Source organism: Tachyglossus aculeatus, chromosome 8, assembly GCF_015852505.1.
Source record: "Tachyglossus aculeatus isolate mTacAcu1 chromosome 8, mTacAcu1.pri, whole genome shotgun sequence".
NCBI classification, from domain to species: domain Eukaryota; kingdom Metazoa; phylum Chordata; class Mammalia; order Monotremata; family Tachyglossidae; genus Tachyglossus; species Tachyglossus aculeatus.
This window is the reverse complement of record NC_052073.1, coordinates 29,969,018-29,989,850: the sequence shown is the minus strand read 5'-3', so window position 1 is coordinate 29,989,850 and position 20,833 is coordinate 29,969,018. Positions and strand designations below refer to the sequence as shown.

Below are 20,833 nucleotides of genomic sequence, written 5' to 3'. Positions count from 1 at the left end.
CCATGAATGCCAACCCCCAAATCTAACTAAATGGAAATACAGTCGGGTTGGCTTCAGAGAGAATGCTCTTTGGATAACCCATGTTCTTTCTTGCTCTCTTTAGGGCAATAATGAAAGAGATATTATTTCTCATAGAAGAGTTATTTCACTCATTACAATGAATTGTGGAGTGGAGAAATCATTTCATGTAAGTATTAGAAATGTTAATGCTATCATCTTGCAAGAGTGGATGGAGAAGAGGCAGGGGATTGGACTAAAATTGCAGGGATCCCTAAGGGTATGTGAAGAGTCATGTGGTAACTCATCTTCATCAGAAGTGCTCATCGAAAGTTTCTGGTGGGGCCAGACAAAAGGGGCCGAGGGTTCTAAAGTTTTCTTTACACTTTCCTACACATGCTCCAGTGATGATAGATGGGTAATTTTCTCTGTGTGTGTGTGTGTGTGTGTGTGTGTGTGTGTGTGTGTGTGTGTGTGTTTAGAGATGACTATGTAAAAAGGTTGTGGTCTAGTGGGCTGATGTCAGGCTGGGGGAGATCTAGTTCAAATTCTGATGGGTTCCACCCCTAACTTATTGAGAGACCCCGGGGAAAGTGATGCCTGCCTTTCTTTTCTCCTCTGGGGGGTTATGAGGATCAAATGAAATCCCAGCTGTGTAAACACTGGGTGACTTTTAGGAAAAAAAAGTATGCTCGAATACAAGGTGTATTGCTTAAGGGGGGCTTAAGTTTTGTTCAGTCTGTCATTAGTATTTATAGAGTGCTTGCTCTGAAAGGCACTGTTTGAAATGCCAGGGAGCGTAAGATTGATTAGTCGTTAGAATTCCTGCCCTCAAGGGAGTTTACAATCTAGTGGGGGAGACAGAATTTAAAGATAAGTACATAACTGGTGTAGGGGGGACAGATGGGGATGAATGCCTAACTGCTTAAGGGAAGAGGATTCAAGTGCATGTGGGACATGGCAGTGTTGAAGTGGCAACACAAAGGGAAAAAGGGTGAGGGAAGGAGTTTTCACTAGTTTCAGGTAGAATAGTGGCTTCTTGAGATCAGGGACCATGTCTTTTCATCTTCCAAAGGTGATAAAGATGGCTGTGGAAATTATCATGTCATCTACTTCCTCTCCATTGCCTGGGAACCCTAGGCAAAGCCTTCTGGACCAAGTCCGGGAGACTACTGCAAGCCAGGTACACCCAGAATCAAACAGTGGCTTTAAGTGCCATATGTGACAATGGACATGTCATATTCAGGTACCATTCAGGTAAAAAATATCTAGCTCTCTAATTGATGCCTTTATATCTAGAAAAAGTGTTTAAACAACAGCTGACCTGGTCTCCAGTAGCTCTTCAACAAGTTGGTTTCTCTGAGAAACTACTGACAATCCAAAAAAAAAAAAAAAAATACCAAGACGGTAGGCTCAAGTGTACAGGAATTTAAGGTGGCTTGCCTGACCCTTTCCAAAATAACAACGGAGTAAAGTGGGGTTGTGAGAAACCCAAAGTCATAGTCCAACCATTCCAACTCCACAGACTCCAGCACACCATCCAACTGGTCTGCAGGATCTAAGCTCCCTATGTGGACAAGTATATCTGACTTTGGAGCAGTTTCCTCATCGTTATGGGTATCCTCCCTTTAGCATCACATGGTAAGACAACCTCACAAACAATCACATCATGGTAAATAGTCAATTAAATGAGGTTCCTTGAAAAGCATATTGTTAGAGTGGAACTGACGAAGAGAGTGGTTGACAACAGGTTACCCATTCAACTGCTTTAGGGTGCAAAGGAGAGAGAACCCATAGGCTGGGAAGACTGAATATTTTAAAGATAGAATGAAGGTACATGACTCATATCATGTAGTGTACATTCTGTTGGAAGAAATCAAAGCAGCTAGAACATCTACCATGCAGTTACCTGCAGTGTCTAGCAGAATCAGGCATTAAGGGCAAAATAGAAGAATATTAAGGGCTACCGTCCAGCCTTTATAATTACACAGTGTGGAAAAGTTGCCAAGTCATCTTTTCAGCTCTACCTGAACACATGACTCAAATTTCATTATCTTAAAACATGAAGGATGGTTATGGAGCAAAGTAATGACTTTTTTAGTATTTATTGAAGGCTTATTCTGTATAAAGCCCTATGCTGAGTGTTGAGGTAGATACAGTTTATCTAATTACAATCAGAGAAGCAGCATGGCTTAGTGGAAAGAATAGTGGCTTGGGAGTCAGAGGACATGGGTTCAAATCCTAACTCCTCCACTTGTCTGCTGTGTAACCTTGGGCAAGTCACTTAACTTCTCTGTGCCTCAGCTACCTCATCTGTAAAATGGGGATTAACAAATGTGAGCCCCACGTGGGACAATCTGATTACCCTGTAATAATGATAATAATAATAATGTTGGCATTTGTTAAGCGTTTACTATGTGCAAAGCACTGTTCTAAGCGCTGGGGGGGATACAAGGTGATCAGGTTGTCCCATGTGGGGCTCACAGTCTTAATCCCCATTTTACAGATGAGGTAACTGAGGCTCAGAGAAGTTAAGTGACTTGCCCGAGGTCACACAGCAGACATGTGGCAGAGTCAGGATTTGAACCCATGACTTCTGACTCCAAAGCCCATGCTCTTTCTACTGAGCCACGCTGCTTCTGTATCTACCCCAGTGCTTAGAACAGTGCTTGGCACACAGTAATCACTTAACAAATACTATTATTATTATTATTATTATTAATCAGATCAGATACTATCCCTGTCTCACCCCGGATTTAGAACCTAATAGATATGAAGAGCACATTCCCACTTTGCAGATGTGGAAACTGAGGCACAGAAAGATTAAATGATTTGCCTAAGACCACTCAGCAGGCAAATGACAGATGTGGAATAAGCCCCCAAGAGTTGTGACTACAAGTCCAATGCTCTTTCCACAAGGCCACACTGCTTCCCTCAATATACTCTATTTCCCCTTGAATCCCAAGATTACTCTTCACAGTTTCCTCCCACCCTGAAATCAATCAGTCAATCAACGGTACTTATTGAGTGCTCTACACAGTAGAGCACAGTAGAGTTCATTAGTACAGTGCTCTGCACACGGTAAGCGCTCAATAAATACGATGGAATGAATGAAAGTGCTCACTATGAGCAGACCACTGTACTCAGGACTTGGGGAGTACAATACAACAAAATTGGTGGACATGTTCCCTGCCCATAATGGGCTTACAGTCTAGATGGAATCAGACATTAATTCAAATAATTTATAATATATTTAAAGATATGTACTTAAGTGCTGTGGTGTTGGAAGACTGAGCTGTTGGCCGGGTTTTTAGAGTAGTTTGTTTTTTCTATCCAAGGCCTTCTAGTAACCTGTCCACAGCACTTACATACATATCTATAATTTATTTCTTTATGTTAATGTCTGTCTCCCCCTCGAGACTGTAAATTCATTGTGGGCAGGGAATGTGTCTGTTATTGTTGTGTCATACTCTCCCAAGAGCTTAGTACAGTGCTCTGCACAAAGTAAGCACTCAATAAATATGATTGACTGACTGACTGACCAGTAATAGACACCAACCTTGCCTGTGATCAGGCCTTTGCCCTCCCTGGGCATTTCTTAGTCAGTGCAAAGCTCCAACTTCGATTCCTAAAGCCCAGGACAATGTCAGTGTTTTGCTCGTCACTTTTCCCAGAATGGGTGAAATAAGGATTTGGAAAGGGAAGACGAGTCTCCTTCTCCTATTTTCAAATACACTGTCATTGTATGGATGCTCTGGGGCATTGGCTAAAGATGCATTTTGTAAATCTAACAACCAGCGATAAATAAATCCCTTTTGTCACTGTAGATGTGAAAACCCAATTTCTCTATCACCTGAATGACTCACAAATTTCTCCAGGTTTGTAGCATCTTTCTTACACATCGATTTCCTGCCTTTTAACAGTATCTGCCACTGTGCTCTTTTATGAATACCAAAGTATAGAATTCATTCTTTTTTTTCTTTCTTCCTTTTCAGTTACTAAATTCCATTTCTCCATCCTGTTAGTCTCATTGTCCCTCACCAAACTCTAAGTATGTATTTTGAAGAAAATAGTTATTATTTATCTGAAGGCTTTTTTAATCTCTGTCTTATTCTCAACCTTTTTTTATTTTACTCTCTCCAGCCATGCCCTCTCTTCCCTTCATTCTCCAATCTTTCCCTGTCCTCATCTGGACTTGAAGGCTTTGTCTGTTGTTTTATTCCCCTTTCTGTCTACTGATTGCTTTTTGTAGTTCCTTACATTTAATCACTACTGTTACCATATGTATATATGTATATAACCTTTGCCAGGATTCACTTTTTGAAGAGAAAAATGTAACTTTCTGAAACCTTTTCACTTCACTTGGGAACATTTACCCTTTTATTCTGCTTGATTTTAATCCTGTTACGTTTCTACAGTTGCTCTGAGCTTTTGTCCCAATTTAGAAGGCCACTGTAATTTATTTCCATCGCTCCCTCTGGTCCATCTTATTGGTTAACCAAGTCTAATGAAATCATTGTTGCTTTATGTTATCCTCTCCTGCCTGTTTCTACTGTTTGAAAATCATCTTGCAGTTCAGTCCACAAATATACTGATTTGTCTTCCTTAACATATCTGAGTTTATAGCCAGGTGGTTAAAGGGTGATTTCACTGTTTGTTTTATGTTACTGTCTAAAAGCATACACATCAGATGACAGGTAATAGATTAAGAACTGGGCTGCAATTAGCACAGTATTATGGGTTGACTTCCTTAGTGAGTAAGGGTAAAGCTGTATATCAAACTTGCATTGCAGAAACAACCCAGCTTCCTCAGCAGTAGCACAGAAAGCCGCATATATCTAAGGATATGCTGATAGACAAAGGGCTCTCAATCCATAAGAAATCCGTCTTTTCTCATGTAGGATTAAACAAATCAGCAAATGAAGCATCAACTTTCAAATCAAAATTCTGCAAATTGATGGGATGGTTCTGTTCTCTAGTTGTGAGGTTCACCTGGATGTGCTGGACCTGTATGTCTTATAATAAGGATAAATAATGACAGGATACCAAAGCATCTATTCCATAGTCAACAGATATTCAAACAAGGAGGATAAACTCTTAAAGGACACAGGGAAAGAGTCTTATGTAGTGAGGTCCTCATTAGCTAGGAAGTGCCTGCGGTAGAAGACAAATTTGGCTGAGTGACAATACTATAATAATAATATTTACTATTATTACTATCATTAAGATATGTGTCAAACACTGTACCAAGTACTGGGGTAGATACAAGTTAATCAGGTTGGACACAGTCCTTGCCCCACTTGGAGCTTACAAGTCTAAGTAGGAGGGAGAAAAAGTATTTAATCCTCATTTTATAATCTGAGGCACAGATTAAATGACTTGCCTAATGTCACACAGCAGGTAGTGGAAAGATCTGGATTAGAACCCAGGTTCTTTCACTCCCAGGCTCTTGTTCTTTGTATTAGGCCACGATGCTTCCTGCGAAGTACTTTATTTTGAGCGAGCAGATCCGGGAACTTGGCATTAAGTCCATCTTCAAGGAGGACGATATTTAGCCAAAGGAGGATGACCAGTTCCATTCAGTTCTACAGCTAACCTACTCACTGGTCCTTGTTCTCAACTCCCCGCTGACAGCCTTTCACTGTTGCCCTCCTTAATTGTCTGAATCTTCTTCCTCCTTCATATTAGACACTGCTGTCACCATTTTCATAGCCCTTCTGAGATCACATCTCCTTCAACCAATCAATGAATCAATGGTATTGATTAGGCATTTACTATGTGCAGAACACTGTTTTAAGTGTTTGGGAGAGTACAGTAGAACAGAATTAACAGAAACATTCTCTGCCCATAATAAATTTACAGGACACCTTCCCTGATAAATTTCTGATTTCCACACTTCATTTTTTATGTTATTTGTTAAGCACTTACTATGCCAGGCACCGTACTTAAGTGCTGGGGTAGATACAAGCTAATCAGCTTGGACACAGTCCATGTTCCCCATGGAGCTCCCAGTCTTAATCCCCATTTCACACATGAGGTTACTGAGGCACAGCAAAGTGACACAGCAAAGGTCACACAGTAGACAAGTGGCAGAGCCAGTATTAGAACCCAGGTCCTGCTGATGCCCAGGCCCATGCTCTATCAACTAGGCCAAGCTGCCTATTCTCTCTTCTACCCTTCTGGACCACTTAACCCCTCACAACCTCCCATGCCACTTGAATCAATCAATCATATTTATTGAACAATTTCTATGTGCAGAGCACTATACTAAGCACTTGGGAGAAGACGATGTAACAGAGTTGGTAGACTTGTTCCCTGCCCACAACAAGCTTCTGTATATATCTTACATACCTTATTTCCTAAGCACTAATTCATATACATGCATCTATTTAGCTTTCTTCTTCCTCCAACTGTAATTTATTTTAGTTAATATTCCGCTAGTTTGTAAGCTCCTTGAGGACAGGAAACATGTCCACTTAATCTATTGTACTCTTCCAAGTGCCTAGTACAGTGCTCTGAACACAGTTTGATGCTCAGTATATATTACTGGTTGGTTGTTTGGTTACAGCAAAAATACCTGGGTGCTGACACCTCATTCAGTAGAATTACAAACTCTCCTGGACATTTGGGGCCTTGGCTTCTATAACTGCCACTAGAGTACTGATGAAGGCCTGAACCTTTCATTCATTCATTCAATCGTATTTACTGAGCACTTACTGTGTGCATAGCACTGTACCAAGTGCTTGGGAGAGTACAACAATAAACAGACATATTCCCTGCCCACAATGAGCTGCTTCCCACCCTATGGCTGGATGGTTTCCCAACTATCTTGTGGGAAGTAAAGAAAGGGGGCGGGATGTGAGAGAATGTGTTTTATATAAAACAAATTCATAATTTGGAATTCTTGCTGCAGATTTGAGACAGTCCACCTCGCCGCCATGCATATCCTCCCCTTAGCATCATATGGTAAGACAAGCTGGTGATAAATGGTCAATTAAATGCTGCTCCTCTATGTTCAGCCACATACATTCTCCCAAGAAATAATCCTGTCTGTACAATCACCCTCAAATAGTGAGAATGATCAATGTTTTGTCAATGGTACCAGAGCAGTAAATCTCAATTTTAAATCTGCTTCTTTATTCTAGTGGAAGAACCTTCTGCTCAATCCACATTTCCTTCAAGTTCTTTCTCAATTACTTCCAGAACCTTACAAATAAAATTGTGCCAACTATCCTCTTTGATCTCTCTCTAACTACACTGTAACCCTAAAGAGTCTGCCCCAGTTGATTTCTTCTTCCCTATCATGCTTTCATTAAAAGCTTGTCCAAACACACCCTGGAAACACATAAACACACACATTTCTTCACTCTATTTCCTTGTTACTTGCACTGGTATTGTAAACGTTTCTGCCACTAACTTGAATAGATGTCTCTTACTCTGGCTATTTTCCTTGACTTTCTAAGCACTGAATTCCTTTTTTGTCTTCTCACAACTGCCATCTCGGTTTAAAGAGGAAGTTCCTTTGTAACTTCTAATGCAGAATCCTAGAGAATTCACAGGCCAGTAGCATCACAGTACACTTCCCTATATTTCTTGCACTGCCTTTGTAACTCTATGGAGCCTGTTGTGTCTATCACAGAAACTGCAGAGAGGTATTAACAATACACCGCCCAATGTGGAATTAAAACATGAAGTTTAAGTTGCTGCTAATAATCATATTCTCAAGGGAAAATATTTGGGAGCCATGTTTCCAGCTAAAGGTCATAAACATTAACATAACACGAGACATCATATATCACAGAAATTAAGGGGCGGCAACTCTAATCGGAACTTTCACCTACAAGATATGATGTTCCCGTATCGATTCTTGTTGCGGTTCTCATCTTCCTTGGCTGTATCCCAGGATGCTGTCTGCCCCTCGGGTAATGCCTGCAAAACAATGGCAAGGTAAATCAATCAATCGGTTGTACTTACTGAGTGCTTTCTGTGTGCAGAACACTGTACTACATGATTAGCAGATTACACTATTACAATAGAACAGAGTTGGAAGACACATTCCCTGCCTACAAAAAGTTTACGTTCTAGCTGTCAGTTAAAGAAAATAAACAAATGTACAGTTACAGAAAGGGGGCCGCATCTAACCCAGTGATTAGAACAGTGTGAAAGAAGAGGAGGAGAAAGAGGAAAACGAGGAAGTGGAAGAGAGAGAAGAGAAAGAACAATAACAAACAAGCAAAAATACAACCTCTGCTTTAATTCAGCAGTCAACCAAAGAAATGATTACCCAGTTTGGGACCTTTATGATGAATACAAATATGTAATCCATGATATTGTCTAATGATGTCATAAATATACAATAGCATGCATTTATCTAAATGCTATTCTTTATAAGATTAATATAACACCTTCATGCTTAATTCTAACTTATGAATACAAATAGATTTTTAGATATATGTAACAAAATATCCATCAAGACAATATGGTTAATGCAAATATATTTGTATTTATACATTTGTATTAGACAGAGGCACCAGTCCAATTATGTATTATTTAATAAATGCAGGGTAGGAATAAACCTCTAATATAATAATCCAGTCCCACCGAGATGATCAGAATACCAGGCAAACTATCATCTCCCCCAAGTAATGCTATAACTAAAATACAAGTGAACTGGGGGGTTGGGGGATTTCTTGTGTTCTCCAGAGCACTTTTTCAGGGAGAGCTGGATCACTCTGCTGGGCAGAAACTGGGACAATTTGGTTTTGCACACATCCCAGAGGAATTCCAGATGGCTCATGCCTTGGGCTCTATTTTTCATGCGAGTTTGGAAACAAGTGGACGAGATCATTTCTTCGGCTTCGAGGTTAACTATGGTGTCCCCTGAAAGCCTTCAGTGACTCTGGGGGGCCCAGCACCTGCTGTTCTTTAAGTGGGGATTCAATACTTGTTCTCCCTCCTAATTGACTGTAAGCCCCATAGGGGACGGGGACTGTGCCCCATTAGATAAACTTGTTTCTCTCCAGTGGTTAGAACACTGCTTGACATACAGTAAGTGCTTAGTAAATACCAATGAAAAAAGCACCTCTCCCTCTTCTCTTTCTCTATGGAAGTGTGAAGAAGTTCTCAGGCTGCCAGTTTCATTGGAGTGGCATAATAATAATGATGATACTAATGATAACAACTGTGTCACTTGTTAAGTTCTCACTATAAAGCCAAGCACTGTACTAAATGCAGGGGTAAATACAAGATAATAAGGTTGGAAACAGTCCTTGTCCCTTAGTTGGCTCACAGTTATTTAATCTTCATTTCACAGATGAGGAAACTGAGGCACAGAGAAATTAAGTTATCCAAGGTCCCTCAGCAGACAAATGGCAGAGCCAGGATTAGAACCCAGGTTGTCAGGCTCCCAGGTCCAAGCTCTTCATATGAGGTCTTGAAGATCATCTGTGGTGCTGCATTTTGATTCTGGCACCTCTTCTTGATAAGCTTTGAGTGAAAGGAGAGGGAAATTAGCTCTCAACCATCCTGAAGAATCCAGGACCTGTGTTTTAACCAATACCTCAGGGGAGAAACTCAGTTGTGCTTGCTCTGTAGTCACACTGCTTGACCTCAAGTGGAAAAGTAATTCCCTCCCAATCATTGTAACTAAGATTTTTTTTCTCTCTCTCTTTGATTTAACAGTCTGTTCTTTCATCAAACCCAGTTACCTGGATTGCATGGCAAATAGATAGAAATGTAATAAACGATACAGGTCCTGACACCTAATATTTTGGGGGGGAAGGGGAAGAGCCAGGGTTTCAATTTTTCATTTGGGTTAACCAGATTTGATGTTAACCAGGTGAACAATGAAGAACCATGGTTAATAGCACTAGAAAATTCAAGAAACGTGTCGGTGTTTGATGGTATCTATCCTCTCTCCATACACAACTGTACCTGCCATATGTCATTTTGGAGAGCCAGGGGTTTTGTGCTAAGAGTAGAAGTTACATGCTACTTGGAATTCTCTGCACCATAAAAAGCAAAGATAAAAGTAGTAGTAGATAAAAAAAAAAAAAAGATAAAAGTAGTAGTAGCATGTGTCGAGTGTTTTGTGCAGAATAAAGAAGGGACACATTCCTTATCCCACGAGAAGCTTACTCTCTAACCAGGGAGACAAACATAAAAGTATTTAGAAGTAGAATAGTCAAAATAAGTAACTACGTACACACGTATACATAAATGCTGAGAAGGGTACAAGTAAGTTCATAAGTGATCTAGTTGGGTAAAGGGATGATACAGTTTGGGTTAATGGGAAATTAATTTGGGAGAGTTTGTCGGAGGTAGAGAGATTTTAGCAGGACTCTGAATGTTGGGAGAGTTGAGGTCTGTCTGGGCCAGTGGCCAATTTGATTTTCATTTCCCTCTTCTCCACATTCTCCCATCTTTGAAGTCTTTGGTTGTTGTTGTCCACTGCCCTTCCGGAGCAGGAGAACAGGGCAAACAAACTGATGTTCATACATTGCTGAGCATAAAAGCTGTCCTTTACACACTGATTACTGATAAGCTTTCATCACAGTAACTTAGCTATTCAGACGTCTAAGGGAGCTTGTGTCAAGTGAAAATCAGATTCCCAGAATGCACGTGTCTCTATGCATGGACTGTAAGCTCCTTGTGGGCAGGGAACATGTTTACCAACTGTTACATTGCACTCTCCTCAGTGCTTAGTACATGGTAAATGCTCAATCAATACCACTGATAGGTTGATGCACCCTTCAGAAACCAAAGTGGTCCAGAATATACCAATAGGCATTGTGACACTGGAGGTCTCAGAAGAAATCTTCAACCCCTTTTCTACAAGGTTAAGAACGGGTTACAAAAAGGAAACAGAGATGTGGAGGGCAAAATTGCTACCTCCACAACCATTTGGATGGTAGCTCTTTTATATTGTACTCCCAACCACTTTAGAGTGTTCTTTACCTAGTAAGCACTCCATAAATACCACTGGTTGATTGATGGATGTCCGTCAAGGGAAGCAGCCTGGCCTAATGGGAAAAGCATGGACCTGAGAGTCAGAGGACCTGGGATCTAATCCTGGCTCTGCCACTTTTCCTGTTGGGTGAACTTATCTGTGCCTCAGTTTCCTCAACTGTAAAATAGTGATTCAATACCTGTTCTCTCTTCTACTTCTTCTAGAGAAGCAGCATGGCCTAGTGGAAAGAGCACAGGCCTGAGAGTCAGAGGTCATGGGTTCTAATCCTGCTCTGCCACATGACTGCTGTGTGACCTTGGGCAAGTCATTTAACTTTTCTGTGCCTCAGTTACCTCTTCTGTAAAATGGGGATCAAGATTGTTAGCCCCATGAGGGACATGGGCTGTGTACAACCTGATTACCTTGTATATAACCCAGCACTTGGAACAGTGTTTGGCACATACTAAGCACTTAAATATCACAATCATTATTATTATCCTACTTCAACTGTGGAACAGGGATTGTGTTTTACCTGATTAACTTGCGTCTACCTAGTGCTTAGAACAGTGCTTGACGCATAGTAGCTAATTTAAGAAATACCACTGGAAAAAAGCCCAACCCAAAACAGCAGTAACACTGTTTTTCCAAACATCTTATTGTTAACTGTTGGAAACAGTGTCTGGGATGCAAAGATTTGGGTTTGGCAATAACAATAATAATTTTGGTACTTAAGTGCTCACTATGTGCCAAGCACTGACTGGGTAGATATAAGTTAACCAGGTTGGACACAATCCCTGTCCCACATGGGGTTCAACACTCTTAATCCTCATTTTATAGATGAGGTAACTGAGGCCCAGAGAAGTTAAGTGATTTGTCCAAGGTCACACAATGGACATGTGCAGAGCTGGGATTGGTACTCAGGTCCTTCTAACTCCCAGGCCCAAGCTCTATCCCTTAGGCCAAACTGCTTTCCCAATAATGGTGGCGTTGCTAATGTTCTCAGAGTTCTTATACTACTAAAGAAGGGAAGTTCAAAAATTCCAACAAGTAATGGGTCAGGTTAGAATAACCCTTTGGTTATTTCTGGGTTGGCTATAAATCTACTTTATGGAAACCTGCAAACTCATCTCATTCAAATGTTATCAGTTTTGAACACCAATGAAAACTCAACACAGGGGCCTACTGCTCCAGTTGTGGCTAATTGCCCCCTGACTTAAAATAGAACCATTATTTACTTCCTTGTCAAGTAAGTATAAATGCTTACAGGAGTGAGAAATGCAGAAATGCTACAGGAGTGAGAAATAAATGGAAAAACAAATGCCATTTTCTTTTGCAGAACTGAGAGGCTGAGCGGGTTGGTGTTCAATAACAAGACAGAAGTCCCAATCTTTGGAACAGAAAGAGAGAAGCTCTTTTTCTATTCTGAATCTTGGCCTACTCCATCAGCATCCCTGAGTCATGGCCAGGGGGAATGACTAATGTATATTTCTCTGGCAACAATTATAGGATCTTTCTCTTGTGGGTCACTGGAAGAACTCTTCTCAGCTGAAGCAGATAAAACTTCAAATTTCAAGCAGATGTTCTCAGCTGGAACCATTTATGACCTCATTCTGGGTTGGAAATTGAATATTTAGTTTTCCCACATAGTTAATACACTGTTTTATGGGCTTCTGATTCACCTAAATACCACCCACGTAAAATAGCTGTAATTAAAAAGAATGTCAGTGCATAGGGCATGCACAAATATGGTGGAATTATTGACAAAAGTACCCTCCTTTGATATGTCACAACTTTTTCAATTGATGTATTCGATTTCTTTGGAGTCTGGGATGCATATAATTTAATCCATGTAAAGCCACGTTGGCCATCAACAGCCAGGTATAATTTGGAGTCATCCCCTCATGAAAATAAACACTCAAGTTTTCTCAGGCATGCTCTGCTGACACTTTGAGATAAACAATGGAAGAAATAGAAGGGAAGACTAGAGGAAATAACTAGGATAGACAGAGCTGACATTACAATAGACCCTGGTAGTCAGAACTCTGTGTTGGACCGAAGGGTCTTGCATCTCCTCTGAAGGGCTTCCAAGAGAGAAATAATGTCACATAATATTCTGAGGGTTGTTGACAAAGGCATGTTACAAAAGTTTTAATTCAAAAATCTACGGGTGAGCTGTAATAACATGGTAATTGGTGGACTTTGATCACACATCCATTTCTCTTTCTAGAGAGGTGCTACCTAATGGCCGGTAATCTCCCAGGCCAAAAAAAAAGAATGAAGAGGGTAAAAGCGCACGAGAGATGTTCATTTTCATCTTCAGAGAGAGAGGGAAAAGGTGCATTATTTTTACATTAGTGTCTAGTTACAGTAGATTGACCAGAGAATGGTGACAGTCATTAGGGATCTAATCATAATCTTTTGAAACAAAAACTTGCTATTTTCATTATATTAATCCATTATCAATCTCTCTTTCCTCTTCATTCTTTTTTCTCAGGATATGTTTGGTTCTATTTTTATATTCCTCTTCAAACTGCAAAATGTTTTCTAGTATTCAACAGCATTTTTTTAGTGACAATCTTTCAACCCCAAAAGAATTGTTTGAAGATATTCTTGCCTCTAGAAAAGGCTTTCACATTGCCCTACAACTCAGTAGAGAAAAGGCAATTCTGGTTGTATTACATATATCTATACATAGATATATATAGCTATATTCACATATATATAGTCAAAGGCTGAGGAAGACCAGTTAACCCTAGTGAACTCTAGATTCCCCTCATATGGAAAATCCCAGACAGAAAAAATAATCTCGACCCAGGACGGAGGCTACTTTGTAAGTGGTGGGCAGTGGCCTCCTGTCCCTTGGTGACTTTCTGGTTTCCACGCCACCATAAATAGCCTGTGCCTTCATAATAAATGCTTACCAGTTCTTCCTGGCAAACACTTAAGCTCTATAGGAGGTTTCTCTGTGAAGTCTTTCCAATTGGGTCTGACTGTGATAATGCAATGTCAAAGCCTGTTTGTTTTCCATGGCATCTGTATTTGCTTATGATCTTCTTTTCCTTAGGTGCTATAATGCTAAGGCAAAGCTGGATATCTCCCACCAAGTTGGGTACAGTAGTACTGAACATTTGGCACAGATGCTTAACAAAAGAAAGTGCCAAAATTTTCCAACAAGCGCTGGTAAGCCCGGTCTCTGATTTTTCATATTCCTTTCTTAACCAGTTTAGTTTGGGTTCCATCATCTTTGAGGAGTCACCATATCTAATACATATCAATGACCTTGACACAAATACCATCCTTCCACCCTCAAATGCATCACAAAACATAAGAATCCCAGCTTGGGGATTAGACGCAAGACTCCAAATTATCTTCACCTCCTTTTTCTAAATTCCTCCATTCATTATTATTATTATTACTAAGCATTTACTATGTGTCAAGCACTGGAGTAGATGCAAGTTAATCAGATTGGACACAGTACCCACCTCACATGGGGTTCCAAGTCAAAAGTTAGGGACAGAACAGGCAATAAATCCCCATTTTACAGATAAGGAAATTGAGTCACAGAGAAATTAAGTGACTTGGCCAAGGTCACCCAGCAGATGAGTGGCAGAGTTGGGATTAGAACCCAGGTCCTCTTACTCCCAGGCCCACGCTACTAGGCCATGCTGTTCCCTTATTTGATACTTATCATTCCCCAGTATATTAAAAGCAGATGAGGGCAAGTAACCACAGTCTGATGCTAGAGAGAATGCATGCACTCAGATTCCATCTCTTCTTCTTCCTGCCATCTTGTGATGTTTGCTAATGGTAAAATAGGCTGGCCACATTAAAAGTGTTTTTGAAAGATAGAAGACTGTAACACCATTCGAGGCTTGCAAAATTTATCTTTATGTTTCGATGGCCATGAGAGTCGGGTAGGAGTCTGGAAGTGTAAGAAAAATGTCCTACTTTGATGGTGAAATTAATCTGTGAGTATTCTTGGGGTTGCAAAGGCTAGTGCAAGTCCAAATTGCTGGCTACATTGTGCACACAAAAAGACCCTCTCTTGTTATGTCATCATGTTTGATGTTTGCAGCCCCAACACTATTTTACCTGTTTTACTTCCTGGTCTCTCATTCCTTCTGCAGCCTTTTCTCGAAAAGAGTCACTCCTTTTGTGGTAGAAGTACACCATGCTGATCTATCCTTGGCAAATGACTCAGTATTTCAGATGGGATGCAACACTGTCTGTGGCTTTGTTTTTACAGTGTCCTTAAACATTTCCTCTGTCCTCCTTGTTCTTACTTTCCTATTTTCACCTCTCTAAATAGCAGTTGTTTGCATATCCTGCTGTCATTCTTTCTCTTCACACCTCCCATCCAGCAAAACTTCCACATTAAGAGCCCTACTACATTTCAGTATTTCATTGTTTGTGATCTTGTCTTCCCAATTGAATTTGAGTTTGGTCCATAAATGTTGCTGGCCAAGGATAATGTTCTAGCATTCTGGGACAGCCAATCTACATGTCCCAGAATGTTGTGGGATTGAATTACTTATGCACTGGGCATGTTCCAGCCTGCATGTGGAAGTGCAAGAACTTAAGGGAGCAGAAGCTTCTGGGATAGGTTCAAGTTTTCTGAGCAGTTTAGCCAGGACTGTCCCAAATCTGGAACATCTGCATATTATTTGAAAATTGTTCGGAATATCTTGAAAAATTTGGACCCTAGGAGATTTGGGAGAGGCAGTGTGGATGGCTCAGGGAGATGCAACCCCACCACTGGACAAATAAGTCACATGCTGCTGCTGCTGATGGTGTTTGTTAAGTGCTTACTATGTGCCGAGCATTGTTCTAAGCGTAATGGTGTTTGCTAAGTGCTTACTATGTGCCAAGCACTGTTCTAAGCGCTGGGGTAGATACAAGGTATTCAGGTTGTCCCACATGGGGCTCACAGTCTTAATCCCCATTTTACAGATGAGGTAACTGAGGCACAGAGAAGTGAAGTGATTTGCTTAAGGTCACACAGCAGACAAGTGGTGGAGCCAGGATTAGAACTCACATCCTCTGGCTCCCAAGTCTGTGCTCTTTCCACTAAGCCACACTGGAATACCCCAATCCTACAGTCTTAACAAGCAGATAGTGTGGCTCATAGACCCAGGTAATTTTGGAACATCTCGGGTGATTTGAGAACATTTTTCAATGGTATCTGTTAAGGGTATTGTACTAGGTGCTGGGGTAGATACAAGCCAATCAGGTTGGACATAGTCCATGTCCCACATGGGGCTCACAGTCTTAATCCCCATCCCACAGATGACATAATTGAGGCACAGAGAAGTTAAGTGACTTGCCCAAGGTCACACAGCAGACCAGTGGTGGAGCCGGGATTAAAACCGAGGTCCTTGACTCCTAGGCCCATGCTGTATGTACTAGACTCTGCTGCTTCTCCAGGAACTTTGGTTATCTAGGAACATTGGTTCAAAGACTCAGGTTATAATTTGCTGATTAGACAGTACTGCCATTTGGTAAGAATCTGGGTATCTGAGACCCCACTTTAGAAATGTACTCTCACTACACAGGGGGAAGGCTAAACTAAGTGCCCTAAAACTTCCTTCTTTCACCAAGTTGGGCTCATTAGAACCACATGTAGCAAGCAAATACGAATAGCCACTAGGCTTATGGGATGATAATGTGACTGGTGAGAACACAAAGGAAAAGAGCATTGGCATAAGGAAAAGCTTATGGAGAGAGTAACCTTTTCTGGACAAGTCCCCTCTAAACGATGACATTGATTTTGGAATCAGTCCCTTGCCTCAAAACTCCCAAATTATCCCAGAGACAAGGGATCAGCTGTTGACTTCTCAAACAGAAATACTTCGTCACAATCATTTGACACGGTGATGAATACTAATGAATACTAATAAAAAAAAAGATTATTCTGCATGAGGACAGACTCATCACACTGATCCCAGCACCTGACAAACTAATCATCTTTGGGTATTTCTAGGCACAGCCTGGCAGCAGTGCTGAAATGTGGAAAATAGTCATCAGAGCACACGGGATTGGAAAACTAAACAGAAGTGCTTTATTCCTTGGTTAATTGTTTCCAACACTATATTCTGCCTACAGAATAAGAAAAAGTATTTCATGGCTTCACAGTTCAGCAGCAGTATATCAGGGTCACCTAGATCACTGCTTTAAAGGGATACTCAAATGCTTGCCTGTCCATGACTTGAATCGCACAAATGTCTTGCTGTTGGGGCAACCAGGACATCAAAAAGGGAACCTGCATCACCAAGCAAGCTCACGTTTAAGCTTCTAGTAAATGAAGGTAGCTGTAAGACATTGCATGAAGTCAGCAAGAAGCAGCATGGCTTAGGGAAAGGGGCATGGGTGTGGGACTCTGAAGACATGGGTTCGAATCCTAATTCTGCCACTTTATCGATGGTATTTATTGAGTGCGTACTGTGTACAGAGCATTGAACTAATCACTTGGGAGAGTACAGTAGAACAGAGTTGGTAGACATATTCCTTGCCCACTTTTTTTATGGTATTTGTTAGGTGCTTATGATATGCTGTAATGAGCATTGGGGTAGATACAAGCTAATTAGATTGGACTGGGTCCAATCCATGTCACTTATGGGGCTCTCTGCATTAATCCCCATTTTATTGATGAGGCAGCTGAGGCACAGAGAAGTTAAATAACTTGTCCAAGATCCTTCCGATTCCTAGGCCCATTCTTTGTCTTCTAGGCCATGCGGCTTTTCACTTGCTTGCTGTGTGACCTTAGGCAAATCCCTTAGCTTCTCTGGGTCTCAGTTTTCTCATCCGTAAAATGGGGATTAAAGACCTGCTCTCATTCCATTTTAGATTGTGAGCCGCCTGGGAGATAAGTACTGTGATCAACCCAATTATCTTGCATCTCCCCAGCCCTTAGTCCACATAGTAAGCACTTAACAAATATCTCAAAGGTTAAACACTGTGTCCAAACTAATTGTCTGGTATCTATCACAGAATTTAGTCTAGTGCATGGAACATAGTAAAGCACTTCGTAAATACCATAATTAAACCGTAGTCCTAGCGAAGCAAATACCCTATCTAAAAGTTCCAGTATGATTAATGAAAAGGTAACTGCCCAAGAAATGGTTTAATAGGAACTCATCTAGACTAGCTGGCCACCAAAAGTTGTTCAGCGAAAATGACTCAGAGGTCAAATAAATAATAATAATGGCATTTGTTAAGCGCTTATTATGTGCAAAGCACTGTTCTAAGCGCTGGAAGAGGATATAAAGTGATCACATTGTCCCACGTGGGGCTCACAGTCTTAATTCCCATTTTACAGATGAGGTAACTGAGGCTCAGAGAAGTTAAGTGACTTGCCCAAGGTCACACAGCAGACATGTGGGGGAGCTGGGATTAGAACCCATGACCGCAGACTCCCAAGCCTGTGCTCTTTCCACTGAGCCACACCTTGCAGTTAAGTAGAATTAAATCATCAATTCCTTATAATTCTAATCATCTTGTCAAAAGGATTACCTGCAGATATTGGAGTTGATATTCAGCAGCATGGCTTAGTGGATAGAGCTTCGGCCTGGGAGTCAGAGAGACAGACCTGGGTTTTAATCCCGGCTCTGCCACATGTCTTCTGTGTGACCTTGGGTAAGTCACTTAACTTCTCTGTGCCTCAGCTACCACATCTGTAAAACGGGGATTAAGCGTAGGAACCCCACGTGGGACAGGGATTGCAGGTTGGACTGCATCAAACCTGATCAACTTGTATCTGTAACAGCACTTAGAACAGTGCTTTGCACATAGTAAGCATTGAACAAGTATTACAGTTATGATTATAATTATTATAGTTACATTCAGAGGAAATTCCAAAATATGGGCACCACATTTTTTTTTAATTGGAGGGTTGCCATGGTTGAAGGATGCCTGGAGACCCAAATTATCACTAAGCCAAAGGACTTCTAGACTCTTTAAAAGGTCTACAGCAACTCAAACATATTACCCATACCAACTTCAACACTCACAAAAAATGTTGGTAGCTCCACTCTGGTCATCCTGGGAAATGTCATCGACATCTGAATGATTTCTGAACACCCCTTCGACTATTAAGGATAATTCCCCAAGAGAAAGGAAAGTTTACTCAGAGGTGAATCAAGCCAACGATCAGTGGTATTTATTGAGCACTTACTGGGTGAAGAGCACTGTGCTAAATGATTGGGAAAGTACAAAACAACACAATTAGTGCAGGTGATCCCTCCCAGAAGGAAGCTAGGGGATTTACTCATGCCAACTTTTGAGGAAGTCACCATCTCAGGGGAGCTGTGGAAACGTGGGGGCAGGAAGCAGGAAACTGATGTGCTGCTCAGACATCAGTATGCTTTACTCTTCAACCTTGTGGCAAAAGAAGCAGCGTGGCTTAATGGAAAGAGCACAGGCTTGAGAGTCAGAGATCGTGGGTTCTAATCCCAGATCTGCCACTTGACAGCTACGTGACTTTGGGCAAATCACTTCACTTCTCTGTGCCCCAGTTACCTCATCTGTAAAATGGAGATCAAGACTGCAAGCCCCATGTGGGACAACCTGATTACCTTTTATCTCCCCCTGCGCTTAGAACAGTGATTGGCACATAGTAAGTGCTTAACAAAAACCATCATTATTGTTATAATTATTATTATCTAGGAGGTATTGCTGAGTTTCAAAGATGCTATCACCATCTTCAAGAAGAGAAGTGATCAAACTGACTGTGGAAACTCTTGGGTCACCTAACTGTTCTAAATTGTTGGTAAGGCCTTAACTATATTCCTTCCAGATTGGCTATAGAAGGATACTTTTAACCATGCACTCCCAGAATGAGGGCAGCTTTTAATTGCAGTGTGGCTCAATAAATTTTGTGGAATCCAGAGGGCAAGGAAACCACCAATTTCTAGACTGTAAGTTTGTTACAGGCAGGGAATGTGTCTGTTTATTGTTATATTGGTACTTTCCCAAGCACTTAGAACAGTGCTCTGCACACAGTAAGCACTCAATAAAATATGACTGACTGACCACCAAGATTGCTACATTGAGGTCATCATCCTTAGGCAAGTGTTTTATACTACCAAGAGTCCTGGACCCTGGAACCTGCTAACTAATTTTAGCTAATTCCATAAACTCAACAAGACCCATAGGTCACTCATGATATTCAAAATGTTGAAGGTATTTGGTCTGATCCTAAATCCATCAACAATAAGCAGAGTAGGGCCCAGCACTGTCCCTCTAATCTTTAACAACCAGGTTTGAAAACTAACAAGAAACCAGGGAGCCACACTTGAAGACATCACAAAAGGAGGTGGGAGTAGCCTTACTAATTAGAGGAGCAGTGTGCTCAGTGGCAAGAGCCCGAGCTTTGGAGTCAGAGGTCATGGGTTCAAATCCTGACCACCAATTGTCAGCTGTGAGACTTAGGGCAAGTCACTTAACTTCTGTGCCTCAGTTACCTCATCTGTAAAATGGGGATGAAGACTGTGAGCCCCCCATGGGACAACCTGATCACTTTGTAACTTCCTCAGCACTTAGAACAGTGCTTTGCACATAGTAAGTGTTTAATAAATGCCATTATTATTATTATAAAATATTTATGGGCATCTGGAAAGTTCTATGTGCTCAAGAAGCTTGAAATAGTAGTCATCAACATAAGTCATCTGGTGGCTCTATGCCCCATTCCCTTGAAACAATCGTGCAAAATGGCGTGCCAATAAATCGAAACCACTTTGCAAAATCAGAGGAGCACAACAGACTGATAACAAGGCTGAGGAAGATTGAGGTGATGAATCCAACACACACCAGGAAACCTTAACTCACCACCAGTGATTTTCATCAAAAATCAGGGATGGAAGTTGCTGATATTTTGCTCTCTACACAACGTAA

General features: G+C 41.1%; 1 protein-coding gene across 5 annotated transcripts in view; it reads right to left on the bottom strand.

Moving 5' to 3' along the window:
• The window catches only part of PTPRT (protein tyrosine phosphatase receptor type T), a 700,314-nt gene that overhangs the window by 55,623 nt on the left and 623,858 nt on the right, over positions 1-20,833 (bottom strand). For all 5 annotated transcript variants that reach the window (XM_038750174.1, XM_038750176.1, XM_038750173.1 and 2 more), the window contains one exon: positions 7,839-7,926. In XM_038750174.1, the coding sequence (XP_038606102.1) occupies positions 7,839-7,926 (88 nt within the window). The remainder of the gene's footprint in view (positions 1-7,838; positions 7,927-20,833) is intronic.